This window comes from Corvus hawaiiensis, chromosome 7 (assembly GCF_020740725.1).
Source record: "Corvus hawaiiensis isolate bCorHaw1 chromosome 7, bCorHaw1.pri.cur, whole genome shotgun sequence".
NCBI lineage: Eukaryota > Metazoa > Chordata > Aves > Passeriformes > Corvidae > Corvus > Corvus hawaiiensis.
In genome coordinates this window covers 36,966,453-36,991,510 of record NC_063219.1, presented here as the reverse complement: position 1 = coordinate 36,991,510, position 25,058 = coordinate 36,966,453, and the positions used below count along the sequence as shown (strand labels likewise).

At 43.1% G+C, this 25,058-nt stretch overlaps 1 protein-coding gene across 17 annotated transcripts in view; it reads left to right on the top strand.

Annotated features, from left to right (window-relative positions):
- Window positions 1-25,058, top strand: part of GTDC1 (glycosyltransferase like domain containing 1) — a 200,639-nt gene that overhangs the window by 165,847 nt on the left and 9,734 nt on the right. For 14 of the 17 annotated variants that reach the window (XM_048308680.1, XM_048308687.1, XM_048308688.1 and 11 more), the window contains one exon: window positions 5,433-6,590. The exons of 2 other annotated variants lie outside the window; for them this stretch is intronic. In XM_048308680.1, coding sequence (XP_048164637.1) covers window positions 5,433-5,516 — 84 coding nt within the window. In that variant the 3' untranslated portion in view covers window positions 5,517-6,590. Of the gene's footprint in view, window positions 1-5,432; window positions 6,591-25,058 lie in introns of those variants that run through there. One more of the 17 variants, XR_007204641.1, reaches the window with a different exon arrangement.

Genomic DNA, 25,058 nt, shown 5'->3' with positions numbered 1-25,058 from the left:
CAGCTAATGGTTGCATTCACAGGGATTTTCTCCCAACGTATGGATTCTCATCTCCTGAACACAGAGCCAAGGCGTGCAAAAGATACTGATATAAAATAGTACAGGTCGAAAATGTGTGCACAAGCCCCGTAGGCAAAATGCTGATTTGCTTGAAGGATTTTTTCTCTTTTTAAAAGAATTCCTTAGGATGATTTGTAGGCAGAAGCTGAAGGTGTTTATCCTGCCCCTCATGCATGGGGTTTGCAGTCCCATTCAGATCTTCTGAGTGTCAGAGCTGAACCTCTGCAACAGGTAGCAATGGAGCTAAGTGGGGGATTGTTTTAAAATGAGGAAAGCAGAGCCTAATCCAGCACCTGTGAGCAGCAGAGGAAAGATCCCTGTTGTCTTTAATAGGCTTTGGATCAGCTCGGAGAATACTGTTAGAGTTGTCCTTTTGTGCCTACACCCACGTACACCTGGTCTTCCTTCACAGTGGACCATCCACAAAACCTCCTGGAAAGTGCTAGCTTAGAGCTGTGCTGTTAATGTCATTATAGCTGGAGTGATGCTGCTGTGTAAGGAAGCTGAAAAGACTGAAATCCTGAAGGCTACGCAGCACTTGCACCGTATTTTCACTTTTTTTCCTGATCACTATAATATTATCTCTGCTTTAGTGGCCTAGAAAAGGGATCCCAGCACAAGAGTCAATGCTAACCAGCTCCTTGTGTTTCTGAAACCATCCTGCCTTACTCTCTGCATCAAGTTTATCAAGTATCTGTGAAATTTTGGAAGTAAAAATGCTTTAAAAGCAAATAGTGCTTTTCTCTGCTGGTGGGGATTCTGCTCCACAAGTTGGGAAGTAACAACCTTGGCTTATCCTTTTACATATTGTTGGGATTTTATTACTCAGGATATCTATAATAATTAGATAGTGGCTAATTAAACAGGCAGTTTATTCCTTCAGATGTCCTCAATGCTTGTGCTGACAAGATTAGGGGCAGGAAGAAGATAAATGGCAGCGGGGCAATGGGCTTAGGGACTGGACATAGGGAACATCCCTGTGAAAATGCACAGACCAAGGCATTAAACTGTAGCAGCTTAACTCCACGGAGCAGATTCATGCTGGCAGACTTTTAAAAATGTCCATAATGTAAGCACCTATGAAAACCTTTCCAAATGATGTATTGCTCACCCTGAGTATTCACACAGCACTCAGGGCTGGCTCGTTTGCATTTCAACCTTGCCTTCTGCCAGTTATTAGCAGAAGATTGAGATGAGAGGAAAGCAAATCTCATTTGTTATCAATTATTTGTTCTGTTCCAGTTTTATGGAATCAAACTCTAGTTCTGTGTGGTTTTGGTTGCCAAAGTAAGCACCGGAATGAAGCAAGTAACAACAACAGGGCATTGGTCAGGGCACACCACAGGACCTTTCAGTGCCCCATCTAGTAGATTTAAAGTTAAAATAAAATAGGGCAAAGCATTTGTTTCTGCATTATTTTTTTTAAGTTTACCTTGCAGTTTCCTCACTTGAGTTTCTTAATTTAAAACAGCATGTATAAAGAGTATACAGTGGAAAGGGACAAGAAGAGTTGCCAAAAGCCAGGCATGGAAGGAGCTGACAACTTTAAATAATCTCTCCCAGCCCTCCCAGCTGAATGAGTGCTGGTTGACATGCTGTCAGCTTCAGTTCCTACAGAAAAATCCTACTCTCACTCACGCTTGTTTAACGGAGAAAAGAATTTGGCCCACTTTCTGACATTCATCTTCTCATTTCCATCACACTACAGAAGCTCACCTGCCTATGAAAAGACACATGGCATGATTTTTTTCTTTCTTACACCGCTGTAGAAGGAAGTCTGCTGAATTCAAAGGGATTAAACTGCTGTAAAATCAAATTAAGTTCCCAGTTAGACCGTAGACATCTGAATTGTTTCCAGTCTCAGGATTTGGCTGTATAGGGCAGTTCTAACAAAACTTTCTTTTTTTATTTTTCTTTCCTTTTCTTTTTTCTCTGATTTGAGATAAAGCAGTACCTTGGGTATTTCAGGGAAACATGTAGAAGGGAAACCAGCTTCTGGTCCAGCTTTCATATTTAGGCAAAGCCAGGGAAGCAGCAGGAGGCATTCTCAGTGTAAGGATACAGGGCACTGGGCACATGAGGATGCAGGGGAGCCTGGTGCCAGATGTCCCATCAGCCACTCAGCCCTTTTTTTCACAGTTCCTGTACAGGCCATGTGAGAGCTGGGGATGGTGCCTCTGCCTTTATCCTTACCCAATCACCAGCAAAACTCCATGGGAAATTCATTTTTCCATAAGCAGCCTGGTCTAGTGGAAGGTGTCCCAGCCCATGGCAGGGGCTTGGAACGAGATGGTCTTCAAGGTCCCTTCCAAGCCACACTATTCCATGATTGTGCATGATTGTGTTCATGATGGTGTTTAATTAATTTCCTTAATTAGCTCAGGTTTTCCTCACCTTCAGTTGTGTTGAGTGTCTCCTTGTCCTGGAGTTGGTCGCCTGGAAGCAGGAGCTCCCCCATCCATCTTTACTGTAGCATCCATTATTTTATAAACATTTGTCAAACATTTACAGTATCCCAGTCTTTTCAGTCTCTCCCTGAGAATGTTATTCCATGTTTATATTCTAATCTCTCATCATTCAAGCCATTCTGATGCTTGAGAGCTGTTTTTGTGCTGGTGTGATCATTGCTTTAGAGAATTCTAGGCCGTGCCATCAGTTTATGTGATGTGTAGTACTCTGATAATTTCCAACCTGTTCCTTATGGAGCCAATCCCACTGTTTACTTTTTAATGGTGAATGTATATTGAGCAGATGTTTGCTTACAGTGTTCTCCAGATCTTTTGTCCCGGGCTGATAAAGTTAATTCAGAGCTTTATAGGGTATGCAAATAGTGCACATATTTCCATTCATCCTGCTGGCTTTCCGTTCATTAGCAGAGCATGTTTGCAGAGTTAAAAAAGAAGGAATTGTATTGAATTTCTGTTTTTACCTGGCTAGCATTAGGTACAGGTCAGAAGGAGGTTAGAACACAAGTGAGAGACTTGTATTTGCCTCTTGAGCTGCTCAGTTTCCAGTGAACGTGATTTAAAATGGTTTCAGAGGTGGTTTAGATCTGCTTCTCAGAGCCTGTGGTCTCGATCTGCTTCTCAGAGTCTGTGTGGGGAGGTTATAGTGGCCTGGGAGCTCTGGAGTGCAGTGTGCTGTGTCCATGCTCTCCCATCTCTGTTCCAGTGCTTAGGCACATGATCCTAAGTAAAATGTGTAAAGCATAAGGATTTTTTATGTGAAAGAAAACTTCCATTACTTACTTGGAACACAGAATCACAGACTAGTTGAGGAAGGTGCCTCTGGAGGTCACCAGCCCAGGCTCTGCTCAAAGCAGGGCCAGTTTCAAAGTAGGATCTGACTTCAAACTTGGATTAAGTTTCTCAGGATCACATCCAGGTCAGACTCGAGTCTTGATGCTTTCCATTCACTGTGTATGGCTGATACAGGTGAAATCCCTCTCTAGTTTAGGAGTTTGCACAGGTGGGAAGGTCTGCTGGACTGTGGGACGCAATTTAAGCATTTTGGGTCAACCTTAGGTCTTCAAGCAATTGTGGTAGAGGGAGCTTGGCCTGGCTAACATGGGTCCTCAGCGTGGAAGAAGTGAACTGGGAGAAAGGCTGTTGGAATTGCCTAATTTTGGGATCCAGACATAGATAAATGGATATATTTGCAGATGTGTAGTGGCCTGCACCTGCACTTCTCCCTGGGCTTGCCTTGCTCTTGGCTCTCGGGTAAATATCCAGGAGACTCCAGCTCTCTGAAAATCACAGAATCATAGAAATACTTAGGTTGGCAAAGACCCTTAAGATCACTGAGTCCAGCCATCAATCCAACATTTCCATGATCACCATGTCCCCAAATGTTGGCCTGTAGCTCACAGCACTTCTAGAGTAGGACTAAAGCAATTATGGGGGCAACTTTCAGCATAAACACCAGGACTTGGAACTTCTCATTCTGACAGTATTAGATAGCTTCCAGGGGAGTTTTAGACAGCAAATGAAAACTGGCAGATGAGCCACAGCCACTTCAAAACAGTAGATGGAGAAATGGGTCAAAGGAAATAAGAAGAAAAGTTGCAAAAAGCATGAAAACTCCCTTTTTTTCAGTACAGTTTATTGAAATTACCTTGAGAAAAAAAGCATGAAACTATTTTCCTACTGTTACAGTCAGTCAGTGTGTTCTGAACTATGCTATGCAAGGTACTGCATGGATTTGCATCCAAAATTTGATGGTTTGTGTTTAAGGACAGTAAAAATGAGATGAGTTTTAAAAGTCCAATATAAGAAACTGCAGAACAGACCAGTTTGGTCACAGAAATACTGTTACTCTGCTGAGGTGTACTAAATGGCTCTGCCTTGGGCCTCACAGTGCACCCAATTCATGTAAAGCAGCGGTATCTTTTGATGGTGGTTTCCAAAGGTGGTTGGAAGCTTGAAAATTGAACTCCAAAAATAATTGCTGCAAACTGTTTTCCACCTTGATTCTTCCCCCTTACTCACTTGCAGGGGGAAGGAGCTGGATCACAGAGTAGATCTGACCCAATACAAATTGGCTCTGTAAATCATTCTAGTCTTGCCTGCCAAATCTCAGGTTTTGTGTGGAAAATTAGTCTCTAAATCTTAATTTTCTTAAGGCGATTTTTTTAAAAGTGCATAAAATCTACTCTAAATCAATACTGTGTGCTTGAACTCCAACTGTCCTGAAACAGCCAGTCTGAATGGATGAACACTCCTTATTAAATTCGAAAGGTTAGCTCTGAAGTCTAATGATGGGAGAGTAGATATTAAGTGCTTCAGTTCTGATCTTAAGACCCTAGAAACAAGTTGATTATTTCATGAAAAATACTGTGCTGCTACTGACATTATGCTGTTTGTTCTTTATGGGAAGATGCTGCTTTATGTGAAAACTTTGCTTCTTTTGATCTCCACATATTTAGGAACTGTTGATGGAATGATAGTGATGGAATTTTACTCCTTGAAAAAATGAATGTCCAGACCTTTGCAGAGTTATCGCTCCTCAAAAAAAAGGAGATAATTCTCAAGCAAAGCCCAGACTGATGATGGTCAAGCAGAACTAGGCCCGGCTCCTGCTGGCTTGTGGTTCTGCCATGTCTGAGGATGAGAAGGGCACGTTGGTCCCTGACAGTGTCCAGTCCTTGGCGTGTCCATTGACACCACCAGTAAAGCAGAGGGAGCCAATAACCTGGGCCTGATGACCAGCTCACCTGTCTTAAAAAAACCCCACTGAGTTCACCCCGTTTTTAAATAGCACCACATAAGTGTTCTTTGACCAACTGGCTTCCACCCCTCCTGAAATCCTTCCTGCATTTTGTGTCCCAGCCTCTAACACGGTTCCGTGTGCTTCTCTCTTGTGCTTCCTCGCAGGGCGAGACGGCCGGGTTTTCTTGGGCAGCGCTCGGCAGTAAATTCAGGTCTCTGCTCGCAGCAGAACCGAGGGAAGATTTGTGACAGATGGGGCTAAGTCACAAACTTGCAGCCTCAGGCAGAATTGTGGAAGTTTCCAGAGTGTGCCCATATTTACCTGATCAGAGAGAAAAGAAAATCTGCAGAGGAAGCCGAGCCTGGCTGCTTGTCATAGCTGACACAGAGCCATCTGCCACAAACCTGTGGCGGCTTCAGATCTCCAATCCCTGCCACCACCCCAGCTCAAATTAAATACAGATTCTTAGAGACGTTATGATGGTTACACATGTCCTCGGCATCACATGCAGGAGACTGTTCAAAAAAAATATGTGGCCTGTTGTGTAACCGCACTCATGTATCCCATATGTGGTGCCACATTGAATTTCCGGTTGAATCTGTTTTTATCCTTTGTACTGGATGACATGGTGCCTGAATTCTTTCTTTTCGCCGACACAATGGCAGCCAAGCTGCAGCTTCAAACGCTCACACTTGGCTGAGTTTCTACCTAGGTTGCCAGGTTATCATTGGAGCCTTATTGTGTCCTCAAAGGGCCACAGGGCCTGAAAGGAGGATCCGAATGCTGCCGGACTAATTGGGCAGCCATCTCTGGGTTGTTGGGAGGCAAAGGGCTGCTTGAGCACTTCTCTTTCTCTCTTTTTTTTTTTTTTTATTGCAAATTAATGACTCTCTGGCACAGGGGTTTTTAAGTGAAGGTATTAATAAGGGGTCTGGCAGGTAATCCCATGATTCGTGGAGTTACATTTGCATTTAATTAATCTTAAAGAAAGCTGAAAGATAAACAGCTGTAATTCAAACTAGCATGGGAAATATGCTACATGGTGCCATCTATCCGATAAAATGAAAGCCGAGACACTTGTTTTATTTCTCTCAAGGATGGAGAACAAACAGATAACAATCAAAATACTTCCAATAAAAACCAGTAGTTTAAATGTAATGGCAGTTCATCAAGAATCTTTGCATCCAGTTGCAAATACAGTCTTTTAAAGATAAATCACTTATGATTCCTGCAGTCAAGCCGCAATATTTGTTGATGTAAAATGTTTTGAAGATGTAGATTGTACAATAAATTTTTAATAAAGTGCCCACTGCAATTTTTAATTAGCATATCTCATTCATGTATAAGTGTGTACATCTATCTGTATGTTTATCACCATGCATATCCTTGTGTCAGAGTCAATGAATGCAATTGTGTCTTTATCTGCTGAAGTAGAATCTGGTTTGCAAGTGATAATAAAACCTTATGACAATACTGAGATTTTCAACTCTGCTCTGGGAAGAAGCAGGAAGAGGACTCTGGGTAAGGTGTTACGACGCGAAGCCTGGTAAGACTTGTCTTTGCAGACAGATGTGTTCTCAGCTTCCCTGAGATCAGGGAGGGCAGCTCCTCTCCCTGAAAGGGGTGAAAGGCACAGGCTAATCCCCCTCCCCACACCTGCCTTTGTCACTTCTGACACCATCAGGAAGCTGAAATGTCATTTTTCAGCATGAAAAGAGGGCATGTGGTACTTCTTGTTAAAATTACCCCATGAAGCAATCAAAAACAACACAGGGAGACCCAATGGAAAGTGTTTGGGTATTCTTCTAGCACTGCAGGGTTGTAATTTTGCAGTTATCATCTCTCTGTATGCGAGTTCCTCCTCCTTTCTGCTCAGCCAAAGCCCAGCTTGGCTTTAGGCACTGCATGTGGTTGGGTGGACATGGTCTTCCCAAGAGCATAGGTCTGGTGGTCATCCTTGGAACAGCCAAGGAACAGGACTGCCTTGCACTCCTACCAGAGTGTATCATAGATGTTTACCAGTGTCATCACACCTTGCACCAGCAGATTGGAATATTTTTTGGCTTTGCTGCTGGGGAAACTGAGGCATGGTGCAGTTATAGCAAATTGCTTCAAGTATCACAGTGAGTCATCCTCCAAACCAATAAAAGGGAAAGAGGAGATGCTGTAACGCTGCACTCAGGCTTGTGGTGAGCAGACTCAAAACATCAAAGCTGTGTGATTTGCACTCAAAGGCTCCTGCTGTCCTCAGGGCACACCCTCATCAGCCCCAGGGCCAGAGGAGGTCTCGCCCAGCTCCTTGGTGAGGTGGAGCTCTGCCCTGCTGAACTTACTGGCAGTGATACTTCAACCATGCCTAGCTCTGTCTGGTGAGCAAGGCTTCATCTTGGTGGAAAATTTTTCCCTTCTTCTGAACCCTTGAAAATAATGTTTTATAATAGAAACTCTGTGAGGAGTTTAATTGCAGGGTAATAAATAGCAATGCTGTCTTATCTCCTGATATTTCTTTATATTCTTAGTGAAGATGCACAGCTGCTCTGGAGCAAGGATCCCTGGAAGTGTTCAGGGCTGGCTTGGACAGGGCTTGGAGCAACCTGGTTTGGTGGAAGTTGTCCCTGCCCATGGCAGGGGATTGGAACTGGATGAGCTTAAAGGTCCCTTCCAACCTGAATCATTCTGATTCCATGTCCTTACCACATCATGGACCTGCAGGTTGGCCTCATGTCAGGGGCCACCCTGTCCTGTTTGAGGTCCTCAGTCAAGAAAGAGAGTGATGTAGGAGTGCCAGGTAGCCAGAGGTGATATTTCTCCCAGAGAGTGTCCCCTTCAGCCCTGCAGACTGAAACAACCTGCGGAGTTTTGCCTCTCAGTTTCAGCAGAGGAAACGAGACTGTCGCCCTGCGCTGCTTCATTTCAACCCCTCACTTCAAAAGGTCAGAGGGACAAATTGGGACCTCGGTCCCATTGTTCCTACACACATGAGTAAGCAGTGAATGCAGACACCTAATCTTGTGAGTAGAGCGAGAGCATTGAACCTTGACTTGCTTTCATATTTATTGATGTTTCACCTGCATTGACACAGCAGTGCCAAGGCTTTAATGCAAGTTTCAGTGCAGAGTCAGGGCTGGGTTTTCCCGACTCTGTGCCAGCTTCACCAGGCAGCACCCTGACCAGACAGCTCCTCCTGCATCAGTAACAGGCCAGGCACCTAATCCTACAATCCTTTTGTCTCAGCATTTGAGGTCACAGGAAACACAGGTTTATTCCACATGAGAATTGTCTTTTCCCATATAATAGAAAGGAAAATCCTAAAGCAACTAGGGAATTCTGTAGCAAACCGTTTCCAGCATTCCTAGCCCCACTCTGGTGCTGCAGGCACGGCAAGGAGCCGTGGCACCGACCAGCTTCCATCCCTGTTTGCAGCACTGAGACCTCTGCCTCAGCTCAAAGCTGTTCTGAATTAGGTGGTTAGATTTTTCTAATTGCGTTTTTAAAGACCGAGCCAGCAGTTCATTAGAAATCACGGAGCAAATTCTGCTTCTCTATTACACCAATATAAATCTTGAATGAATTTATATCAGGATAACTGGGAGGGTAGAATGTACCTCCCATCTTGTTCCTCAGATTATTAAAAGTTAAAGGGCCTTGAAAATTAAATTCACCTTTCCCTGTTCAAGCTGTTTTCTCTGTTTTTTATTCCAGAAAGGACAGTTGAAAATAATTAACCAGCCTCCTTTCTGCTCATAGGCACTTTCAAGTTGGGTTCTCATGTACTAGCCCAAGACTAGTTTGTGTGGAAAAGACCAGAGGGCATTTTCTTTCAAACAAATTGTTTTCATGGGAATAATTTCCCAGAGAATTATATTAAAACCTTTCAACGAATCCTTGATTTTTGAAAATAAAAAAAAAAAAATTCCTCTTATATATCCTTGATTTGGGGAACTTGGCATTGTATTTGCAGATAGAAACGAGCACCTTAATGAAAGTCCTTGAGGATTTTACCTTCTAACAGGCTAACCTTATTTAACCAAAATACTTCTTAGCGAGGCTTCCTCTTGCTGGAAAATTTTGCCTCCGAGTTACCAACCCTTGCAAATAAGGTTTTATAATGGAAACACTGATAGAACTTTAATTACAGGGCAATAAATAGCATCGCTGCCTAATCTTCTGATATTTCTTTAGATTCTGAGGGAAGATTCGCAGCTGTTGCTGGAAACTGATAATCAGGGGCTGTAGGGGTTGGAAGTTGTTCCCCTCACCCCGCGGAAGCAGCAGCGGCAGCAGCGAGCGCGGAGCGGGAGGAGGCTGCGGGACGCGGCCGCGGGACCCGGGAAGCGGCGGCTGCTGCGGGGAAGGAGGGGAGGGACAGGGGGGGAATCGGCACCTTGGCATCGAATATCCCACCCGCGGAAAAGGTTTTCCCATCCCGGTGAATGGCCGAGAGAATGGAGGTGTGGGCAGACCAGGTTAAACGAGGCCAGTGGCAGCTGTATTAGTAAAAATCGTAAATAATAAAAATCATGGCAATAATAATGATGCGAGGGGCGTGAGCCGGGGACAGTCGCTGTCGGGGCAGCCCCGCGGTGCACTCCGCGCATCCTGGCGTATCCCGGCGCATCCCGGCGCATCCCGGCGCGGCGCTGCGGGCGGAGCGGAGCGGAGCTTCCCCGGGAAGCGGGGGACGGACACGCCGCCCGCCACTTTTTATCATCGATACTATCGATAATAAAAATATTCTCTTGAAAATCAGATTCTTCCGTAGCACTGCTATACACAGACAGCAAAGAGAAAGGCTCCCCCCTCCGCCGTGGCTTTTCCGCGGGTGCGGAGCGGCCGCCCGTGGTGCGCAGCCTTCCCGCGGCCCTGCGCGCCTCCGGCCGCCCGGCCCCGTTTCTCCTGCGGTTCGTCCAGTGAAAACACAGCACCAAAAAACACCAAACGAACAAAAAATACCCTCAAACCCCCGAAAGAAATCCCGGGCAAGGAGCGCGGCGCTGGGGAGGGATGGGAGGGATGCGTGCGAGGGGCTTAACCCTTGGAGCTTTGAAGGCAAAACAAGGAAATACGTTGGAAAGGCATGTCTGTAAACAATGATAATTAGCCTTTTCAAAAATCATAACACTGATTAAAATCTCGGATTCATTATTTATTCATCACAGAACCTCTTTGCAGACCTGGGAATAGTGATTAAAACCTAAGTGCTTCTCAATTTTGCACAGCTCGAGAGGAGCCTAAAAAGGGGTTAAAATGGAAAGGAAAGAGGAAACCAAGCAAAGAGAATTCTTCTTTTAAGAACCAATACTTTCTTCTTCCCTTCCTGGCAGGAATACTCTTATTCCCCCAAATTTTGGTATTATGAAAATGTTTCTCATGCTAAGTACAAGTGTTAGACTGAATCCAGTTGGTCCTAAAATTGCAAACACACTTTCACTCCTAGAAAAGCCAACAGAAAGGAACTTCTTTTAACTCCATAATAGCAGGTTACGAAGTAAATGAACAACTGATGGTCAACTGGCCAATTATGGTATAAATATCCGTTGTTTACAGCGAGGTGTTAAATGAGCCTTTTGAGCACAAAGGATCAGACTGTCTAAGCTACAATTTGTGCTTCATCCCATTATGTCTCCCCGAAAAAGGCCCGTGCCGTTGTAGGTAATGTGCGCACAGAACATATTTCTCTCTGTTGATTTTAGTTTGCTTTAATTCAATACACACTCTTGTTTACTTTTTAAAATTTAAATAAATGTCAGCATTGTATAATTTCTATGTTAACAAAGCAGTGAGCAAAATCCCTTGTATGTTTATAAAATATTATTGTTTAATTCACATAGTTTAGGAATTCCAAATGTTGAGAATAGGAAGGAGGCCAAATACCATCTGTTTATAACTATGATGCATCATCATATGTGTACTTTAAAAAAGAAGAAGAAAAAAAAAGCTTGGTCAATCATGCCACTGTTCTATCTGTTAGGAATATGGTGAGGATTTAAAATCTCTCTGTGCCATCCACAGAAAATTTTAGTGTGGTTTAATTCCGAGCAGGGATGTTACAGGAGTTGCTCACGTCTGTGTTCCTGTCAGAAGAGCTGCAGGAAACACTCACGTGCCCCAACCACTGCAGGCACGAATTCAATCACTTTCTCCCAGCCTCAATATTCCCCACTTGCAGAGACCGAGAAGCAAAACCTGAGAGATTTATTTAAACTCCTTTATAGGTTTTGGGGGGAAAGAGGGGAGGTGTGGGTGCATTTGGGGCTGCATTTCCAAGTGCTTCATACATTCGTGTGCCTGTGTTTTTAAGGACAGAAGGAAAGCATGAGGATTTTGTAGCCTGTCTTGCAAAACACAGGCTATAGACTATCATTCAGCTGATTCTGCAAATAGCTTTAAAAAAAAAAAACCCCTCTGTCAAATGTTAGTAGTTTTAGGTCCAAGTTAAAATAGGTCCTCGTTAAAAATAATACATTCCATACTACGGAGTGGTACGTAACGTGCATTTTAAAGAGAAGGTAGTCTGCAGGCTTAAAAACAAAGAGAGTGTCTCCAAGTTAAGTAGATAAGAAGATTTTTTTTCCCAAACCCGAGTTAATTAGCTGGTACGTCAAGCCTCATAGATGTCTTCCTACCTTTCAAGGGCTGAAGAATCCCCAGTAAATGTACTTAAACTTCCTAGCGAGGGCCAGTGAGATGAATGCAGAGATTAGGGCGAGTATTACCGTGCCTTCTCAGTGCATCCCAGCTGCAGTTCATCCTACTATTGATAATGATGCTTGGAGTTACTGAGGTGGTTTCTGAAACTCACATACGGGGTCCTTTCCCCAAGGATGAGGAATAATAGCGGCACTCAGGTGGTACAGGGAGGGTAAGCACAGATTTGCAGTTGCCTCTGCCTGGTGCGTGGTGACTTTTCAGTCGTGCTGATTTAATAAAGGGAGAGGTGCATTCAGAACAAGGGCTGTAATTCTCTGGTACAGTGTTTGATTTGTATTAACAAACAGGAGGGAAAAAGAAAGCACAGGTGAAAGGAAAAAATGTCTGGGTTTGCTGGAAGCCAGCCCTGGCAGAACGCTGGTGCAGTATGAAACGTTTTGTGGCCAAACTCTCAGCAATTTCTGTAATACCACAATTTAGCATACTATACACTGCACTGAAATGCCTAGGACTTGTTTTTTGAACTTCTTCCTTTCTACTGTTACACTTAACTTGCAGCATCTTGAATTACTTAGCTACACCCCGATAGAAAGTTACCGTTTCTTTAGCTCTACACCCTGCACTGGGCTCTTAGTGCTAAAAGCTGTCCATCAGAGTGGGAAAGCCCTTTCCAGCCCTTTCCTGTATATTTCCCAGCCTTTAACATAACCTTCTGAGACAGTTTATTATCTTGAAAGGCTTTAATATTTTTAATTAGGAAAAGGAAACGCCTTACACACCTCTCTTAAGTAATCTTTTTGGAGCTGGTTCCATCAACACGGATAATTTGCTACAGTGCCATGAGCTTAATCTGCTCACACTGACATTACAGGAGTGAGAAACAGGACAAAAGGCACCTTCTGTCACTGCAGTTTGCAAAAATATTCATAAATGTAAAATGTATACAATCCCAGCTTGAAAAAAACCTGGTGCCAGCTCCACACAGCCAGGCATGCATTCCTGCGTATTACTTCCTATTTTTCATGGCTATGTGATCCTGGGTCTCCCAAGCTCAGATAGCAATCAAGGGGGAAGATTGTTCAATTATGATGTGCATACCTGTCCACGAGGAGGTCTGTGGACCCCTCATGCTCGTTTATCACTTTGTTTTTACACACTGAAGTAGTTTCATGAGATACACGGACAGAGGCGGTTCTGAGGGCTGCTAAACACCATGTTCACTGCATGCTTGGTTTTGTGCTGTTCCTGGGCACTCAGAGCTGGTGCAGGGAGAAGGGCATTTGGAATCACGCTCCAGCACAGGTGTAAATCCTTTATAAAGAGCTGTGGTTGAGGTTGGATATCCAGGACATCCAGGTGGGGAGCCATTGGTCCCTGGGTCTCCCGGCTGTGTCTGAGGGCGCCTGTGCTGTGTTGGGACTGCAAACAAAACACGCACCAGGCATGAAGGCCTCAGTAATTCACAAGGAGAATGTGTTCTCTGGTCATCACACTAACTTCTCACACCCTTTTCAGGTCTGAACACCTTGTGCTCCCCCTTAGCAGAGGTAACTGAGGGCATTAATCGTCTCACAAGCTCCTGGGCATTAACATTTAACCATCCTATAATTTGGTTTTTAAGTGAAAACAGGGAGATTAATAAAGTTAATCTAGCGTTCACACAGATTTGAGGACAGCTGACCTCTGCCCTCTAGAGACCCAGGCTTGTTTAAGAATCTGCATCTGGGAGAGCCCCTACAGTTGTTGTGTCACAGCCAGTCCTGTCCCCCATGGGCTGCAGAGTGTCACCTCGCTGTCTGCAGCAGGAGCAGTGGTGACAAGGAATTTGCTGCTTTTATTTATGTCTCCCTCCTCTAGAAGGGTCAATGTTAGCAAACACAGCTCCCTCCTGCAAGATAGCAGCTCTCCTGGAAGGAGGCACAGGAAAAGTAAAATCTTGGTTAAAAGCTAGTCAATATTTTAACTTGTTTGCATATAGGAGAGAAAGAAAAAAATCAGACAAAAAAAAAAAAGGAAGAAAAAGGAAAGCAGAAATGTCAGGTCTTTGTTTTGGGGCACAGGTTTGCAACTTTTGGCATTACCTTATAAAATTCCCAAATCAGGAAAGCCTTTCATGTTGGAGGCTTCAGCCAACGGAAGTCCTGCCTCAAACTGCAAAGCCTTATCTGTGGATTTCTTTGCACATTCCACGTCCTGCAATTCTTGGGGAAAAAAAACTTGGATAGGAGTAGTTCGTCAATGCTATTAATAGATATGTTTAATGCAGAAGTGTGCAATGTGATGAGCAGCCTTGGCAGGAACCATATCCAGCCTGATTGTATTGTAATACTGTTTGATGCAGCAGTGTGTTTGATCAGTTACAAGTGATGAGTATCATATCACATCAAACAATTTAATACACTCTCATTGTATGGAATTATGGCTGCTGTCAATCAGCATGTGGCCTATTCCTTACAGATCTGTCTTTGGGAGCTGGAATGCGGTGGTAGCTTCATATGCATTAATAAATAAAGTGCTGCTGAAATTCCATGCAGACCTGTTGAGATTTTTGTTTCTCTTTCATGGCCTCTTTATTTTTTATTTCATTTTCATGATCTTTTGTCACTCTTTTCTTTTTCAATGCTGCATGGAGGTGAATTCACCTGGTCAACAGGACCACACAGGGTGGGGCTGGTGTGCTTTGAAAAATGCTTGGAAAACATCTAGAAAAAAAAAAAATATATATATGAGAGTTGTGAATTTTTCTTTTCTGTGAACAGCAGCCTGAGTATAAATCCACTGAACTTGTTTTCAGCTGAAGCTTCACAGAGTCTCTTTTCTTGGCTTCCTCAGGGGGAGGAGAGGCTATCTATTAAAAATGCATATGTTTTGTCTTACTGCTTGGCACACCTCACTTGATAACCCCCTACTTTGGTTTGGGGATGGCACTCTTTGAACTTAAAGTCTCTTCCTTAGGACTGATATATTCAAGGTGCTGGAGGGGAAGCCTATGTCAGATGAAAGATATGTATGTAAATAACGGTATAGAGGTGGGGTTTAAGGCATCACCCATTTTACTATCAGTTTCAGACATATGCTGCTCTGCTGCTGGCTTGCCTTGCTCCCACTTCCTAACACGGAGGATGGTTTTTAATGAAGTCATACTCTGCTGCCTACAAATACGGGGTCATGCTACACTTGTACAGGAGTGGTGATTTCAGTAATGTTGCTTATTGTGGTCAAAGAGGGCAGAAGATTGCCTTTTTGCATCGTGTGGCTCTGGGGTTTTGGAGCCTGCACAGACAAATTGATTGCATTGCAGTAGGGCCACACTTTCAGAGAATGGAGGTGTCACGCTAGAAAGCCAAATTTCAGCAGCTGATTAATCAATGTAATGACTGTAAGTTTTTCCACCTTTTGCTACTGTCTCAGCCTGCAGATCTAAATACGATTGGTGCTTGAAAGGGAAACCTCAGAAGAAATTTATGTAGATGCTAAAGGAAGTGCATTTTGACTTAATAAATGGCACATTTCCTTCTGTATCAAAAATTATCCTCAGGGGTGAAACAAGGCCTGGTGAGAGATAGGGACAGGAATAAGGATAGCTGCATTTAAGCGATATTTCTAACTGACTTTGGGGTGGTGACTGAGTTTGAGCTCACCTTGGGTTTGCAGGGTGCAGCCTGGCTTTCCCTGGCACAGATTTCCCAGAAAAACTGCACTGAGGGATCACAGCAGAGGACGGGGAGCAGTCAGGGCTGTGGAGTGGTCAGGAGGAAGCCTAGCATTACGTAACTCCAACAACCTGAGCTCGGAGGCATCCATATAAAGAAAATAAATGAAGACCCAGCTTGCTCCTGTAATATCATCCACCTGATAATTCCTGAGCACTGCTCAGCCAGGTATTTCCTCTGCCTCATAATCCAAGCACGGCAGACAAGACCCCATATGCTCTGTTTTCCAATATAGGAATGGGTTGTCCTGTTACACAAATCATTCCAGAATCTTATTATTTTTATGGATTATAAACCAGCCACAATTATACCCTGCTCTTGCAGTTGAAGCTGATTAATTCAGAGCCAAAGATCTCCATGGTGTCTGACAGTCTGGGTCTTACGGTGCAAGGTAATGCAAATATAGCAAGGTTAAAATAATATTTATAAGTGTCTTTATAGCAAAACTGTTTTACTTCAAACCTAGCTTGTTTTGTGGCTACTAATGACACTCCAGGATCACACAGCACCTGAAGTGGAGCGTGTCCTACCCTGGTTTATCTCATGTCTGGCATTAATTGGCAATGGCTCCGTCTGAGACCGTGATCCAGTCAAATCCTGTAGGCCACGCAGGTCTGGGTGGTATTTAGATCAGAAAACTCATCCAAGCAAGAGGAGCATTGGTTTGCCACTAATCCACAGGAGAGCAGTACCTCCACAAGGTTATTCATAGATTATAAGGCCAAGAAAGGACTATTTGGATCATCTGGTGTCACGTGTATAACACAAGCCATATGACTTCCCTCAATTAATTCCTGTTTGAACCAGAAAACCTCATCCTCTACCAGTCTAAAAATTGCCAGCCATGCAGAAGCCACCACAACCTTTGATATTATTAGATACAGCGTTTTTGGAGAGATTTTCTCTCAAACAAGGGGTCAAAAGTGGCATTTATCTCCTCTGATTATTAGAGCCTTGTTGCTAGGGCAAGAGTGTGAGTCACAGCATTGAGACCGGGGTTCCCAAATACCAATACCTTTCATCTGGATCTTCCTTGGGGTCTTAGCTACTTCTGGAATCCTTCATTTTGCCATTCTTCTGTGGTTTCTATTGCAAAGAGCAGTTCTTTGGCAGTCACCACAGTGACCAGTATCAATAGACCAGTGGCAGAGCAATGGTCTATTGATAAATAGTGGTCCCTGCAGTCATTTGGTGGAATCCACCCAAAATCACCAGGAATGACATTGCTAAAGTGATATCTATACCTATAGTTAAGAGGATTTGGTTTGATGTGCATTTTAAGGGTTTTAAAAAAATAAAATAAAGTAAAATAAAATAAAATAAAATAATTGCCACTAGTGTAGGTTGTGAAACCATTGCTGCTCACTGGGATGAAAGGCACCATATGTGAAACACGTTGCTGATTTCTTATCTCCAGAAGAAATGTTATCAAAGAGTAGAGGGACAGAATGATTTGTTTCTGCTGTAGGATCTGCATTTCATGGGTTTAGAGAATGAGGGTGAGTCCCATTCCCTCACTATACACAACCTAAATGAGCACTGCTGAACTAAAATGTCAGAATTTAGTAATAAGGAGAAAAGGTTTTTTTAAAAGTCCCATAGAATATTAATTTTTGCAGGCATTCACCCTCAGTTGTACCACACATATGTCTCCCTCCACCAGTGCACAGCCAATGGAGAAATATTATTTCTCAAACAGGGAAATGTGCTAAGAAGATGTCCACATCTTCCCCATGACAATAACAATGAAAAGCTTCACAAACCAGCAAATTTCAGGCCCTCCTTTCCTTTCTTGGAGGGTGGAGGGAGCAAAATTCTTAGTGACCATTGTGGGGACAGTGAGCTGTGGGACAAGAGGACCCTTCCTCCCACGGGCTCCAGAGCACCCAGCACCCAAATGACCCCACCCTGTGCAAAGTGAGGGACCCCCATCCGTGGTCCCCCAGGGACACAGCCTTCCCCTGCTTGTAGGACACTCAGGACAGCTTGCTTTGAGCAAATGCTGCCTTATCCTCAGTGGGGGTGTCCAACAGGAGATGTCCAAGCATCTCGCCAAGAGGATGATGTGGCAGGCCTTTCCCAACATTAATGGTTCCATGTGCTTCTCCATCTTCCCTTTCCTACCCTCCCGCCTCCGGTGCAGGACCCCCAACGAGTTAAAAGTGTAGGAGCTGCTCGGAAAGAGGTCAGCTAATAAATGATGTCTAAATCCCAGTCCCAGATTTTCTGTTTCCAACATGCTGCGCAACTAACACTGTGACACTTTGGCAAGATGATGGAGAAAAATCCCGTGCCAGCTGACTGATGAGCACCCATCTTTTTTAATTAATTGGGTTGAAAAATGTCTCGTGTCAGTTTGAATGTAGGGGCTCTTTCAGCTGCGTTTTTCTGGATACATATATATATATATATATATATATATATATATATTTAACTGCAGATTTGAGAGCCCAGCATGAGACCTCATAAATGATAGAAATATGTATATATTAGAATTATACACACACACACACGCACATATTGGATAAATTGATACTTAAACATATATGTGTGTATATAATGTTCTGTTCTCTGTTCTGAGAGGTATTTATAAATAGATTTTATGTATATCCATCTCTATTATTCACAGCTCTATGTGCATGTGTGTTGCAAAATCTGTTTGGCTTTTTTTTTCCTGATATGCTTTTTAGTTTTTAGCAGAGTAATATATCTGATTTCTCTTTAAATTAAATGAATTTATTTGTCTGCCTTCTCTTAATGGAATCAGTTTTGATATACTCTTTGTTCATGCTGTTACAGGCTTCAGTCTAAGGGCTCTTTGTATTAACTTTTTAAAGTTACATTACAAAGAGGTTTTAAGATTTCCCAACAGGCTTTTATTTAACCAGGGCTTTTGATCTCAAACCTGCTGGGGCCTAGTGAAATCCTTACCAATTCTCCAGTAACTCCTCACTATTGGAATTTGAAAAGACCCACCTGAAGGATTTAACTCGCTGTATGGCTTCAGCCATCCTTTAGATGCTTCTATTCATGCAGACAGCGAGGGGGTCGAGGGCACCCTTTGTGATCCTCCAAGTAGCCTAAGGTGCCCTTTGCATAAGTTGTACTCCTGAGGAAATAAAAATCAGGAGGACACAAACCTATATACCTTATTTCCTGCTATCTTTACTTAAAGGAGGAGCACAGGGGGTCTGCTTAACATCCTTTGCTACCTAAATACCTTTTGGACATGGGAACTCAATAAAGGAACTTTCATTGCATCCATTACCCTACTGCGGTGCATAGCAAATTAGATTTAAAAGGGTACTTTTTCCCTTACAGCTATTTCTATCATTTTCTTTAAAATTTCAATTTAGTGTCTAGTGACAGAATATTCTGTAATGTACATTAGAACTATATAACACCAATTATGCTAACTGTGAACATTATTTCAAAAGAATTAGTTATATTAAGTTATAGATAAACCGTTGGGAAAAAAAGGTCAGGTTAGGGAAAAAAAAAAAGAGCTATGTGATAATGTTTTAAAGGAGCAACATGAAGTGAATGCTCTTTTCATTTTTTAATCCTTTCATTTTGCATAACCCACACAGAAATTTCACTACTGGCTTGGTCTTGGTTATTTAGGCAGGGGGGTGGCGTGTCACTGTGTTAGTTTACAGCTACAAATTGTGGTGTAAAACCTACAGCTGGGTCTTGTGGTTGTGGAGAAACATCATTTCCTCCATTTGGGGGGAAATGGAATTGCAGAAATCCATGAAAAGTCTTTTGGCAGACACTGATGACCAGTATATAGGAAAAAAAAAGAAAGAAAAAAAAATGGAAAAAGTGCTGGCAGACCAAGCTTGAAAGAATATAATAACTAAGCACATTCTTGTCACAGTTTTGGTTGTCTGTTTTCTTTCTCATGACTGTACCACACATGATATGTCTGTTACCTGCATTTTGTGTTAGCTTTCTCAGATTGATTTATTTTCTATTTCAGCCCTATGTTAAAATAAAACACTCCAGAGAGTGCAAGAGAATCTAAATGTACCTTCTGTTTTCATGACTCTTATTTTCATTTGTCTATTTCCTATTGGTTTGTGGGTTGGAGGAGTTTTGAGTTTCAAGACATTATATATTTGTGCTCCTTCTTGGTGTGCATTTGATTTGGATGTGCATTGCATTGGAGATGTTTTTGTGTAGATGAATAAAATAAAAATTCTCTATTTTAATCCTTACTTTTTCCTGCCTCAGAACTGGTTCAAGACTTTTTCTGGAACTGTGTGTGGTTTGGTTATTTCAATTTGTAGGGATTCCTGGCAAATCATTTGTGTTTGTTTGACGTCCTGTGGGATCAAACTGCCATGAATTTTGAATGATCTAAAAACTGTGTAGTTTACTTCGGCTAAAACCGCCTTCCACTTGAAAACATAAATCAGCACAGTTGAAATCTAGTCAAGGTCTTTTTTTTTTCTTTTTAACACTTGGGATTTGCCTCCGCTCCAGAAGAGCTGGAGCATCACTGTGCTGGTGCCTTGCATCCAGAAGAAGAGCTGGATGACATTGTCACGAGTCAAGTGCCAAATTGCTGAGCCAAGGACAGTCCTGGCTGTCCATCCCAAGTGAGGGGTCCTTGGGCAGGCCCTGAAATGTGCCTGGCCTAGGATTGCACCTTCTGCAGGCTCACTCAGGGTGGGTTTTCCTGTTTTGGGGCCTTCTCACACTGGTCTAGAGTTCAGTGACTTCGCAAAACCCCTCAGACTCCAAGTCAATCACAGAATCACCAAATCATTTAGGTTGGAAAAGACCTCCAAGATCACCAAGTCCAACCTTTAGACTTTTGTTCAGGACTCTTTTAACTTTCAGCTGCAGCTCCAAGTGGAGTTACAGTAGGAGCTTTCACTTTTTCTCCAGCAGTGAAGTGAAATTGGAAGCAGATGTGAACGCTGGCATTGTCTCTGGGGGACAGATGATGTTATTTCACCAGCTTGACATCTGTTGAGACTTGTTTAAACCCAAAGTGTGCTGGGCTGTCTGTTCTCTAGATCCTCTGAAAAGGGATTTGTCCCACCAAGTGTATTTGGGGATTCAAGCTTTCCTATGAACCTGGAAGCCTCTGAGCTGTGGCTTCAAATTGGACTTCTTTATGTTCAGAAGATGAAAATGACAATGGAAAGGGAATTATATCTTTATGGCATGGATGTGAGGCTTTAATATGAGTCCATCTTTATAAAATAATGGGAAAGAAAGGTGAATTGAGAGGGGAGGGAGGAGCTTTTGATTGGCAAGGCCTGATGATTCTTTTGAATGCGTGTCCGTGTGCACCCACAGGAAAATGCCCTGATCCAAACCTTTTTTCTTAAAAACTTCCTGAGAACTTTGCTGGGCGATGTCATCCTTGCCCAGCCCAAAAAGGGGGTGGCTGTGTTCCTCAGGCACATCTTTTCCACCACGCTGTACCCATCACTCTGTGTTTGGAGGGGTATAGAAAACCCTAATTTCCATGTGGATGGCAAGGGATGCCTTTGTGGAGGGAGCAGCACCGGATGCTACCCGGATGCCTGAATAGCCCTCAAGAAACCAAAGCATCCCAAGTTTTATTCTACCAGCTCCCCCTGTGACCTTTGGTAAGCAACTTAACCTGTTGTCCTCAGGCTCCCCAGTAAAATGGGAGACCTTAATACTTATCTGGTGGGATAACAGTGCTTAATACTTACCTAATTGGATGACAATACTTACCTACATACCTCACAGGGGTGTTGTGAGGATTAATTAGCTAATGTTTGTAAAGTGCTTTGGAGATGGAAAGCGGTATATAGTAGTGCTAAGCACTATTACTCCATGTCAGCACCGAGACCTTAAAATGGCTAAGGCTGCAATAAGAGTTTTTATATGTTTTAAAATAAGCCAATTCTGCAAGGCAGCCGGATGCTGGGATTATTTTTAGGCAGAGATTTCTAAGAAAGTTGGGAAACAGAAGGGTATAATTATATGACCTGAAACCTTTTGTTGTTTCTTTTAGTTGACCAGCTAAACAATCCTAGGTGTCGTTTGATGAATTGTAAAAACTGCATGTTGCTGTTTAAGACATATCAGTGTTTACTCTTGCTGATCAAACAATATTCCTTGAAATAAATATCTTTGCTACAATTTGGACAAACAAATATATTAAATAAGCCAGAGGAAGTATTTATTCCTGTGCTCTTTCTTTCTGTATTTCTTTCTGTAAGCAGCTTTTTTTATCAGTGTAATTCTGCTCTTGTTCCCATTAGGGTAACTGAAAGGTAACACCACTGCAGTAGATGGAATTACACCAGATACAAAAGCATTACGTGAGAGCAAAATTATATTTATATGTGGTCTGAAATTCAACCTGACACTTGGTTTTAAAGAAGAATCAAACCAACCATTCCTAGAAATATATATAAATGCAACTTTAACAGAAATTGTCAAGCTCTTTGTTGAATCCTGCTTGTTTCATGGCAACTCCTAAACAGATTTTGCAAAAGGAAGGTCTGGTACAGCATAGACCATATTTTCCCTTTCGCGGGAGGAAACTTTGCAGAATTTTTGCCTTTAAATATTTTATTTGGTTCCTAATGTGGGCTCTTGGTCCAAGAAAGCAACTTTATAGTTATCAAAGCACCCATTTGTATATTTTTTTGCTAGAGCATTTCTTCAGATCTTTTCCTCTCCAGTGTTAAAGAGAATTCCCACAAATTCCTAAAATCTGTTAAAATACAGAGCAGAGTGCTTAAATTGGTATGTTGTATGTTGGCTGTCCCTGGTAAAGGGCCTGTGCATTTTCATCCTGGGTATGCAGAAGAAATTCGATCTCCTGCTGGGCTAAGCACCGGGATTTGGTTGGCTCTAGGACCAATTCTGACATTTCTGCATCGGGCAAACCTACGACTGGATAACACTTGAAATAAAACCTACCCCAAAGCCTTTTGTGTGGATATCAGGTTAGCTGAAAATGTAATAGAGACCATCCACCATAATCAAGGGTGAGTCAAGGAAAATGGCATCAAAGAGCTCAGAGCAGCCAAGAGGAAAACTCAACCCAACCCCAAGCACATTGTTGGTGTCCCAGCTGCCAGAATGACCGAGGAGGCTTTGGGGAAAACAGGCCAGGAAGTCAGGTGTGGTTGTTGGGAAGGACATCTCCCAGATTAACTTGTGTTTGGCCCTTCAGCTGCCATGAGAGAGAGCCCAGCACAGCCCCACAGGTGCTGAATCCAGCTTTGGACCACAGCAGGAGGGTGAAGGGTGACTGACACTGTCACCGTCGAGCTCGTCAAGCTGAAGCTTATAATATATGCATGTGAATATAATAGCTATGGAGTGCTCTGCACTTGGTGTTCCTGAGGAGGAGCTGAGGGGACGAGGGGACTTAGTGTTTCGGGAGAATTATCTGTATCTAGGCAGCAGAATTTGCAGACTTGGAAGCCAGGAAATTTGGTTGAAGCTCACGACTTTGCTAACCCCTCGGTGCCTGTTGTTAGCATTTCTCAGAACAGGAACTCTTGCCAAAATTGAAAGAATCGCCATAGACAGTGCCTGGAGCTAAGAAGGTGAAATGCAGACAGGGAGGGAAAAGGTGGGGAAAGAGAGGGTTGTAATGGGACATCAAACAATGGAAAAAAAAGTAAAAATCTGAATTTCCATCTCTGCTCTCAATGACCTTGGGCAAATCATATAAGCACAGTGTAAAGTGGGATAAAAGCCCATTTCTGCTGCACTTTAGGAATGATTGGAGATAGTGCATTGTCCAGGTGGAGACAGACACAGATATGCAGAGCAGCTCCTAGTGGAGCTACACACTGCATCATGTGATGGGAAAGCACTTCCATTACCTCTTTTTGCCTCAGGAGACTGAAAGAAGATGTAGCAGTGGATAGTTTTGTACACCTGGATTTAATCTTCTCTCTCCTGCCTTACCCAAATCAACTCCATCTGATGGTGTAGTGCATATTTCCAGCATATTCACCAGTCTGGCAGCACTCCTTTAAAAAAGAGATGTTCTGGGAGGAAAGCACAGCCCAAAGTCCACCTTCCTGAGCAGACTGTGCTTGTGGCACCAGCAATGAGTGACGTGTAAATCAGCCAGTAACACCTGAAATTGCTTCAGTGAAGTCTACCAGAACTTGTATGCCAAGATTTCGTTCCTACTCTAACAAGTATTTAATAAATAGCAATTTCTACTATTAAAAAAAAAAAAAAAGAGTGGTCATACAAATAAGACAGTGCTACCGAACAGGAGAGCTTCAAGTACCTGGTCACTGAGGCTGCCTCTGGCAGTCAAAGAATCACAGAATCATAAAATCATAGAATGCTTTGGGTTGGAAGGGACCTCAGAGATCATCTGGTTTCAACACCCACAGGCACATCTGGTCTGTGATTCATGCTATATTAAAAAAGCTCAGTGGTCCCTTCCTCACCTTTGGCCAAGTATTTACACTCTTCCCTGGGAGCAGCACTGATGTTTCATGGTGCATGGCCACCCTGGGGAGCCAAACTGGCCAAACTCCCAGCCAAACCTGGGAAATGAATCTCCAAGTGGTCCCTGGAGGTATCAGCCCCAGCCTAGAGAAAGGATGTAGGGTGTGGGATGAGGAATTTTGGGAAAGGCAGAGGCATAGCAGCCTCAGAGGGGTCTGGATAAGACACCAAGAACACACCTGAAGAAAATGCCTTACTGGTTTTAGTCATTGCTGGTGCTGTAGGTGGCCAGATCCAAAAGATTAAAAAAGAGGACAAGAAAGAGCTGTCTTAAATTAAGCATTTATACAGAGATGGCCTAAATTAAGCAAAGGACACCCTGTGCAGGATGCTGAAGTCTGTGGCAGGCCGGAACCCTCTTGTTTCTGCCTCAGCCTCATCTTCATCACTGCAATGAAAAGTATTTGTGCTCTGCTCAGTGTGTGTGGATTTCTGCAGCCCTCAATGGGATTGTAGGGAGAATCAAAGTGAAGAGTCCTCTTTAGGTCCTCAAGAAATAGAGCTTTCTGCTGGTTAACCATTACTTTGCATTTTCCCTTCCTTACAAAACGACTGAGGTTAAACATTAAGCGCCTGCAGTGAAGGACACCTGTATTTGCTGGTCCCATTATGCAGCTCTACTGAAAAGGCTTTACAGCTGTCTAAATTAGCATAATTAAATCCACATCAATTAAAAAAACCTCCATCATCTCTTTCCCCTTCAGATGCAGATAGTCGCATTTGTCTAAGGTGCTAAGTGACAAAGGAACTTTTTAACAGTGGAAGCCCGAGCTGAAAGGAAGAGTAATACGGGTTGTATATTGGCCCGAGGTTCACCTTAGCACCAGTGGAAGTGATTAGTGGGTGCTGCTCTGCCTAAAGAGGTAGAGCTGCCTTTTGCATGACAATGATGCCAGGACCCAGAGCCAGGCATTAGAGATGTGCATTTTACAACAGGCTTTG